Source organism: Phaenicophaeus curvirostris, chromosome 23 (genome assembly GCF_032191515.1).
Source record: "Phaenicophaeus curvirostris isolate KB17595 chromosome 23, BPBGC_Pcur_1.0, whole genome shotgun sequence".
NCBI classification, from domain to species: domain Eukaryota; kingdom Metazoa; phylum Chordata; class Aves; order Cuculiformes; family Cuculidae; genus Phaenicophaeus; species Phaenicophaeus curvirostris.
Genome location: NC_091414.1, coordinates 4,347,517 through 4,356,588, shown reverse-complemented (window position 1 = coordinate 4,356,588; position 9,072 = coordinate 4,347,517). Strand labels below are relative to the sequence as shown.

The following is a 9,072-nucleotide window of genomic DNA, read 5'->3' as shown; positions in this document are numbered from 1 at the left end:
GCCGCGCGGGGCTGGGGGGCCCGAGGACCGGCTGAGGGGGCGGCCGCGGCCACCGGTGCTTCGGTGGTTCGGGGTCGGCCTCCCCTCCTGGGCGGTTCGGCTGGGCAGACAGCTGTCCCCTCGCTGATTGCCCTCAGGAGCCAGGTCTTGCCTCGTTCATTCCCCCTCCTTGTTTATTTTCCTCAGGAACAAAGTCCCTTTTCATCAATTCCCGTCTAGGGCCGAGTTCCTTTCAATTATTCTCCTCGGGAGCCAGGCCCCCCTTTATTAATTCCCCTCTAGAGCCAGTTTCCCTTCATTTATTTCCCTCTGGTGCCAGGGAGCCAGGCCCCCCTTTATTAATTCCCCTCTGGACCCAGGATCCCCTTTCTTTATTCCCCTCTGAAGCCAGGTCTTTCTTCAGTAATTTCCTTCAGGATCAAGGCCTTTCCCCCTATTCATTTCCCTCTGGAACAGGGCTCTCTCCTCAGTAATTCCCTTGGGAAGCCAGGTCCCTCTGGAGGTAGATATGCCTTGATATTTCCCCTCTAGAACCAGGATCCCTCTTTGTTTATTCCCCTCTGAAGCCGGAGCCCCCCCTTGTTAATTCCCCTCTGGACCCTCATCCCTTCAGTGCCAGTGGGTTCCTGGTGTGACAGCCACTTGCAGGGCCTCCCTGAAGGAGCAGGGCGAAAAGGAGTGGGGGTAATTTATTTTATTCCGTAATTATTGTTGCTAATGAGGCAGACGGAGAGGGAAAGCGCTTCCCTGGCTGCAGCTTCCCAGTCCTGCAGGAGGGAGAGAGGCAGGCCCGCCTGTCCCTGTGCCCAGCCCTGAGTGAGCTGCCTGGGCACAGGCAGCACTAATGTAAGTAAAATTACTGCCTCCCACTGGGTCTAGGAGTAATAATAATAATAATCCAGGTGGCATTTCCAGCCCAGCCTGGCTCGCGGTGAGGCTGCAGGCAGGCAGCAGCCCTGTTCCTCAGCAGAGTAACAGCACCCAGCAAACTTTCTCACCAGGGGTTAGTGTTTTATGCTTATCTTGAACGTGATGTGATCGTGTTTGAGCAGCGCAGCCTTTTGCTCAGGTGAGATTACAGATCCTGCTCTTCTCCCCTGCCTGGGAGGGGCTGTTGGCTCATCAGACCCCCATGTCCAGGCTGTAATCTTTATCTGTTCCTCACAGTCCTGTGCATCGTGTGAGTGGAATCTCACCGTGATGCGTTTCTCGGACACATCACATCTCTATTCAAAATGTTCTCCTAAATGTTCATCACAGAACTTTGCTGAAAAGTTAAAATGTCTGTGCAGTTTTGCCCTGAGACTGATGATACCTCTTTTTCTCTCTCTTTTTCTTTTTTTTCTTTTTTTTTGTGAAAAAAAAGTACCTAAAACAGTGGAGATAACTGAAAGCTTCCTACTAATATCAGGCTGTTTCCATGTGGTTCACTGACACAGAGAGTCATTTATCACTGGCACTCTTATAGACTATTTTAGTTTTGATACTCTGGCTGTGATATTTTTATTATTGTGTTTCATTCCATTTTGCCCAGTGATAATTTGATAGCCAAGCTTTTTTTCCCCACCATCTATAGTCAGTGTCCCATGTCGGTTGGTTTGTGTGAAGCAGTGTTAGTGTGTTTTGCTTTGTAATCTTGCAGGGAAGTTCATAAACCCAGTATTTGGTGGCTTTTTTTTAATGAGTGTGCGTGTCTCGTGTTTTACTTTTAGAGCAAGACCTTATTTTTTGTTGAAGTCCTTGCCCTGTTGAGCAAAACTGGAATTTAGGGCTATGAGCTTCTGCAGTCTGTGCCCCTTTTTAACTTTTTGTAACTGTAAACTTCCCAATCAGAGGAAACGAGGTGAAAAATCATAGTAATATTAAAATAAGATCAGCTTCCTTAGTAAAATAATTTAATGATTAAGCTATAACAGAAATATTTACCTATGCAATCATCTCCATAAAAGGCAGTGTTAATTAAATCTGTTGCTGCCTAACCAAAGGCTTCAGCTAGAACTTGTTCCCCGCTATCCCAGGCGTGGATGGAGAGCATGATGCCGTACTATTATTCCCACAGATATCCACCGAAGACGCTGAGAGAAAGGAGCAGGAGCATACGAGATAGTCCTGCCTCAGCACAGGACAAGTCTAGGTTTGAATTGTTGCCACCGTGAAAACCGGGCTGTATTTGAAATGTTAATATCCCACCAAAATGGTGTAATTTTACTTTGAACGAGTCCATGGCAACAGGTAGACAACAGCTTCTGGAACGTTCTACCCCTCAAATGCAGCGTTGCATTCGGGGTAATGCTTGAAGGCGTTAATTGAAGGGTATTGGTAGGCCTGTTATCGCCGCACCAAGCCGTGTGGGGGAAAAATACAGCCCGGTTCTTGTTCTTAAGTTTTAGTTCTGTGGGTTTTTTGCCCTTCCCCAGAGCCCTTGGTCTTGAAGATGGTGAGTAGCCAGCCTAAGTACGATCTAATACGGGAGGTTGGTCGTGGCAGTTATGGTGTGGTGTACGAAGCAGTCGTCAGGAAGACCTCGGCTCGGGTCGCGGTGAAAAAGATTCGGTGCCATGCTCCAGAGAACGTGGAACTAGCTCTGCGTGAGTTCTGGGCGCTTAGCAGTATCAAGAGCCAGCATCCCAACGTCATTCACCTGGAGGAATGCATCTTGCAGAAAGATGGCATGGTGCAGAAGATGTCCCATGGCTCCAGTTCCTCCCTTTATTTACAGGTACATGAAGCCGAGGTAACGGGGTGCAAGTAATTCACATGGATGTATAGCTGGGAGGGAAAGAGGTGGGGAGCCAAAATCATTTTTGCTTAGTTAGGAGAGGGTTTTGTTTGAGTTGCTGACACCCGAAAGTCATTATATACCTTTAAAAGAGCATATCTGTCACCTGTATCTTGTAATTTGAAGCCATGCTGCTTTAATGCAAATCTGCTTTGATAACGTGAGGAAGCGCAATGAGGAAAGCAGAAGGGAAGTGTAGGTTGTTGGGTTACCTGGTAGGAGCCCCGCAGCAGGGTTAACGAGCAGCCGTGGGCTCATGTCTTGAGACAGAGCTCTGCAGAATTCCTTAATCTCAGGTGTCCTTGGAAGAGGAAGTGACCATTGATTTAGGAAGCAAACACTTCCAATTCTGTCAGAAATAATAAGCAGTTGGTATCATGCGGTCGGCTGGTTTTGAATACGTAACTATTAATCTCTTCAAAGAGAGGTAAAGGCAAGAGAAATAAGGGAATAAAGTGTCCTTTAAGTTGCCTGTAAGCTTGAAGACGCCTGTTTTTGAGAAGTAGCTCTGGGAAGACTTTGAAAGATAATCTGATTCATTCCCTTGTCGAGAAGCTGCCCCAACTATAAATCACCCCCTGGCAGACATTTGACTCTGGTTTAAAAAGTCAGTAGCCTGCTCTGTGTTTGGTGGGTTATCCCCAATCAGCTTTTATCGTGTCAGCTTTTATTGTTGTCATTCTTGCATGGCTGATGTGGGACCTTTTGTTACCAAGCATTCCTCTGGCAGCCCTTTCTGGCTGTCCAGCTCTCATTGTGAGAAAAAGAAAGAGGATCGGTGCCTTTGGAAACCTGCTGTAGCTTGGGAGCTGTTCCAACGTGCTTTCCCGGAGGGATTAGGGTAAAATAACACTAGACCAGCCCTTGTGGGAGAAATCAGTGCAGTCCCATCCTACTTCTTAGTGGATCTGGGAGAGTTTGCATGGAACTTGTGGACAGCTGTACAGGGAGGAGCTTAAACCAGTGGAAGTGCAAGGTGGGGCAGAGGTTCTGGATCACCTGCAGCGTTGGTTTGTGGTGGCAGCGCCTGTTAGTGATGCAGAAAGGAGCACTCACCCATCTCTGGGGCTGTTGGAGTCAAATGCCAGCACTACAAATTGTTTTCCTTCTCCAGGAGAGCAAAGGGCAGAGCTAAGCTGCTGACCCTGAAGAGACCGCGATCACTTCATAACAGCATCAGCTAAAATAGAGAAAATCCGATCTGCCTTGGCTTGCACTCGTCTCGTCCCGAGTGCCGTTTCAGAGCTGGTGTGTGCAGAGGGGACATTGGTGTCCCCGAGGGGCAGGGCTGTAGCTGCCATCAGCTGAACTCAGCCAAGCAGAGATCTGAACTGGCTTTGTGGTGCTCGGCCCCAGACGTGGCAGTGAGTGTTGTTGTCTTAACGCCCTGAGCGGAGATGGGAGTGCGGCTGCTGTGACGCCGTGGGAGGGAGAGCCCCGTGTCAGTGCTGCCTTGGCAAGGGAGGCTCCCTGCTGCCCCGTGATACCTTAATCTCGTTGTTACTGACTGCAAACCCTAAATATGTGTTTTTCTAGTTCTCACATGGATTTACTATTCTAAGTTGGTCTGGTTTCAGCACTAATTGTGCTCACAATCAAAGCTGTAAGTCACTAGTAATTTTGCTCATGGTTGGAAAAGGTCACTTTTTTAAAGCACTTCAAAATGCCTTTCTAAATAGTAATAGCTACTTCATTTTGAAAGCCTGCAGGATACGTTTGGTTTAGTATGCGTTGGTTTACTACAAACAGAAATAATTGCAAGTTTTACCTTGCAGAGCATGCTCAGAGCCACCTGAGAGGAGCTGGAGAGGCAAGTGTGTGGTTGTGCGAGCAGGGTTAGGGAAACTGGTGCTGGTTTGGCTTTGCTCGTTGTAATAAGCAGCTGTTAGAGCTGGCTGCCTGAGCTACTCGTGTCCTAGAGTTTCCTATCCTGCTTATATCTTAGAAAACAGCCAGCGGATCGTGGTGGTGGGAGAGATGTTGGGAGCAGCAGCTGTTGAGCTGTGCCTGTAGATGAGCGTTTTGAGTTAAGGGATCCCATGTGAACACTTTTTGGAATACATTTGGGTGCAAGAAATGGAGATTAGGCTTTAAAAAATCAATAGCAGTGCGGCTTCCTCAGAGGAGGGTGAATACAGCCCACTGGCACGGTCCGGAGTTACTCATTGAGGCTGTGTTTGTCGATTGAAGTTGTTAGCGCGGTGGGTGGGACAGGCTTTGTTGGGGTGGGACACTGTCCAGCTGGAACAGATGGGAGCGCAAAGGCCACCGAGTATCTTTCAAAACACTGTTATCTGGCTCTGGCTCCAGCTTCTGGGCAGGAGTGTGAGCTCGATAGGCTTGGCACGCAGGAAAATAAGGAGGCTGACAAATACATTGTGTTTATTTTACATCAGAAATTTCGCATAAAATTTTATTTCACCGGCTGCAATGTCTTGCTCACTGGATTGTGAAGAGGAAAATCCAAACTTCATGTATTTTTCCATCATATCTTTACATTCTTGTGGTCATTTGGTAGCTATGACGTTTCTTTTCCTTATTACAGCTTGTAGAGACCTCATTAAAAGGAGAAATAGCCTTTGACCCCAAAAGTGCTTATTACCTCTGGTTTGTAATGGATTTCTGTGATGGAGGAGATATGAATGAGTATCTGCTGTCCCGAAAGCCCAACCGCAAGACCAACACCAGTTTCATGCTTCAGCTCAGCAGCGCGCTGGCGTTCCTGCACAAAAATCAGATTATCCATCGCGATCTCAAACCTGACAATATCTTGATATCCCAGAGCAGGGTGGACGCTAGCGACTTGGAGCCCACCCTGAAAGTAGCTGATTTTGGGCTGAGCAAGGTGTGTTCAGCCTCGGGACAGAATCCAGAGGAACCGGTCAACGTAAATAAGTGTTTTCTATCAACTGCCTGCGGGACTGACTTCTACATGGCCCCTGAAGTCTGGGAAGGACACTACACTGCCAAAGCAGACATCTTTGCGTTGGGGATTATAATCTGGGCAATGTTGGAAAGAATGACGTTCATAGACACGGAAACGAAGAAGGAGCTCTTGGGGAGTTACGTCAAGCAGGGGACGGCCATCGTGCCTGTCGGAGAGGCTCTCCTGGAAAACCCCAAAATGGAACTGCTCATCCCCATCAAGAAAAAATCCATGAATGCTCAAATGAAACAGTTGATCAAGGAGATGCTGGCTGCTAACCCGCAGGATCGACCCGATGCTTTCGAGCTAGAGCTGCGATTAGTCAGCATCGCTTTTAAAGACAGCAGCTGGGAGACGTGACCGGCCGAGCCATGTCCCTCGACTGAGCTCCTTCTCACCTCGTCAACAGCAGCGCAAGAAACGAGCCTGGACTCAAACCCCCAAGGTCTTGTTTCGACCAAACCAATCTCTTTCTTGTGTTGATACCAATGTGGGTTTGGCCGTTGCGTTCGGGATGCGATGCTGTGTGTCACACTGGGATGTTACACGCAGGCGTAAGCTGTGATGGGTTTTTTTTTTGTGTGTATGCTGGCAGGGGGATGTCTGAAGAGCTGAGAATTGATTTCCAGCACTGTGACACGGAGTATTTCTTACATTCCAGTTTCCTATGTCAGTATTAGGAACTCTCATGGAAAAAAAGAGATTTGCATGCTGGCAGTGCAAATCTTCAGGCTTTGTAAAATAACTCTGTGTATATATTTATGTGTGACTGGGAGCGTATGCTGATTCTCTTAAATTATTTGCTATGGGTCTGAAAGATTGGAGTCTGCTAGAAAATGAGGTGAAGAAGATAGATTCCTTCTTCCCCAGGCTTGAATAACTTTATAATTTATTTTTGTTCTTGAATGTCAAAGATAGGGCCTGAGACTTGACTTTTAGACAAAAAATACAATGCAAGGGGGTCTGCAGCTTTCCTGCTGACATGGCCAAGCGAAGCACTTAGAGCTTAATGAGCTCGTCACCGAGGGAGTCACATTTCAGATGGGTACGATCAGGTACTGGCATGTTGGCTAGGCCATTAATCATTCAATTCTGCTTTCTTCCAGCGATCAAATGCTTTGTTAATCAGTTAATCTACAGTTTCACAATGTACCCTCTACCCTTGCCTCTATAATCCAGCAGCACCTTGAGGGTTTTTAATGACAGAGTACTGTGGGTTTAGTTTATGGAAACAGGGATGAGGGAATCCAGTAGCAGAGTGTATTCTTTTTGAGATTCTTCAAACTGTGGTTGCAGCACAGTCTCCCTGTTAACTGAAGCGATAACACAGGTCATGATCTCTTCTTTTCTGCCTCTGACTTGGTGGTGAGGAGGAGATGAAGGGGCAGCTCTTTGTCTTGTTGAACACACCCATTCCCCAATGTGGGAGAAAATCAATAACTGGTACCCAGGAGCTCTCTCCAATTTGTGTGGCAGCCTTGGCACATTTTTTAGTTTGTTTTCCTCCTTTTAAAGACGTCATATTTATTTAAAAGCAGGGGTGGTAGGATGAAAAGCTTTGAACGGCTGCTCATCCCCAGCTTTTACTCCACAGAGGCAGATGGATGTGTGGTGAGCGAGGTTTCACCCGACACCATGTGGCAGGCAGAACTGGCTTTGCCATGGTCTAACAGTGTGAAGCCTTTAATATATCTGCCTTTAAAGGCAATTGTTTTAAGCTATAACAAGGGCTGGTTTTCTTAATAACATCAATTTAATGTTTTCTTCCCAGATGTTACCTGCAAACAGCTCTAAGTATTCTCTGGGAAACTTGTTTCTCAGAGGCCGTTCTCTCTCGGCGCCGTGAGAGCAGTTCTCATCGGCCAGTGTTTATTCTGCCCAGGTGAGAATAAACAGCATAAACCAGAACTTATTCTTCCAAAAGCAAAGGATTCTGATTCTGCCAAACTCCCAAGGCACTACAGGCTGCAGCTGGTCCTTCCCCAGGGCTGCGTGGAGCAGGTGATGGTTACCTGCAGGGCCTCCATCCTTAGTCCTTGTGGTTTTGCTTCAATTTATCAGTTAAGGCAAGTTGTCTGAACAGAGATTCTCAGGCAAATGCACTTTCCTGCCTCAAAATATTTATTGTTTAGAAGCTGTCATAGAAATAACTTTCAGAAGGCAGCGTTCCTGCATGGAACAAGCTGGCAGGGACTGAGGTGGCTGCATCGAACTGAGGATGCTGCCACTTGCCTGCATGGACCTCTGCAGGGAGCTTATTCTGGACAAGAAAACCTGGAGCCCCTCTGTGAGTAGTGATAAGGGGAGATCTATTTATTCTTATATTCTAGAAATGGAGGTCTGGTTGTTCTCATGTTTTAACTGAGTTCAGCACAGTTAAAGCCTCAGCTTGTTACCGAAAGGAAGAAAACAAACCTGTTGTCTGTGCCAGCACCGTTTCACAGTATTTACATTTCAGCACAGTCTTTCAATCAGTGAAGTTTTAAGAATTTATATCATTTTTCCATGTTAAAGTTGAGATTCTTTTAAAAACACATTGCTCACTGCCTTTTCTCTCTCCTGCCCACTCAAAACTCAGAATCAACTGTGTTATCTTTACGAATCCAACACTCCTCACCTCTAAGGTGCTTTGCAACCCATCTGATTCTCAGAGCTCTGAGGCATTTCAAAGGATGAGCAGGGACGTGCTGCCTGCCTGCAGTGCAGAGATGAGTGAACGGCACAGGGAAGGCCAGATTTATTGACTCCCAAAGCGTTTCTTTGCACTGATTGCCACTTTAAAGGGTGGAGGTACTTGAAATCCCCCTCTTGGTGCTTAGCCTTGCTGTTGGGTAACCTAACACTGAATGCTAGTCCTCCAGGTCTGTGTTCTGTTTGATTTTTGTTGTCTGAGGTCTTTGTTTTAAAGCCTTTGATAAATGAAATTGTTGTAGCAGCTGCGGAGTTAATTCACCAGCGTGACACGAAGTCAAGATACTTTTCAGCACTTAGAAAAGATTTTTTTTTTGTTTGTTTTTCAAATCTTTCTTTAAAAACTGTAAATTATATTTTATGGAGAATTTATAATGAGGAAACGATGTGTAATTTATTAAGTTCATGACTGTTTTTGAAATAAAATCTTTCGATGAAGGTTTTGAACTTTTTATAGAGAAATGCTTTCTTCTCGGTCAGCGCAGGGGTATCTGGCTGTTGGCAGAGCTGCGGGAAGGTTTCTTTGCTCTGTTAGGAAAGAAGGAAGCCCTGGTACTTCATCAGTCACACCGTAAGTGATTTTAGGCTTGTAAAAGGTGCTAAGCTGGCCAATAGCTGCGCCGCTCATTCTCCGTAGGTAGCGGCAGTGCGCGGCGTCCACTGGTGTGTCCAGAGA

General features: G+C 46.6%; 1 protein-coding gene across 1 annotated transcript; it reads left to right on the top strand.

Annotated features, from left to right (window-relative positions):
* The first annotated feature begins 503 nt into the window (after nt 1-503).
* On the top strand, nt 504-8,839 carry PDIK1L (PDLIM1 interacting kinase 1 like). The gene is made up of 2 exons (XM_069875524.1): nt 504-2,719; nt 5,325-8,839. The coding sequence occupies exons 1-2, from the start codon at nt 2,435-2,437 to the stop codon at nt 6,063-6,065; spliced, it is 1,026 nt and encodes a 341-aa protein (XP_069731625.1). The 5' UTR covers nt 504-2,434; the 3' UTR covers nt 6,066-8,839.
* The last annotated feature ends 233 nt before the right edge of the window (nt 8,840-9,072 follow it).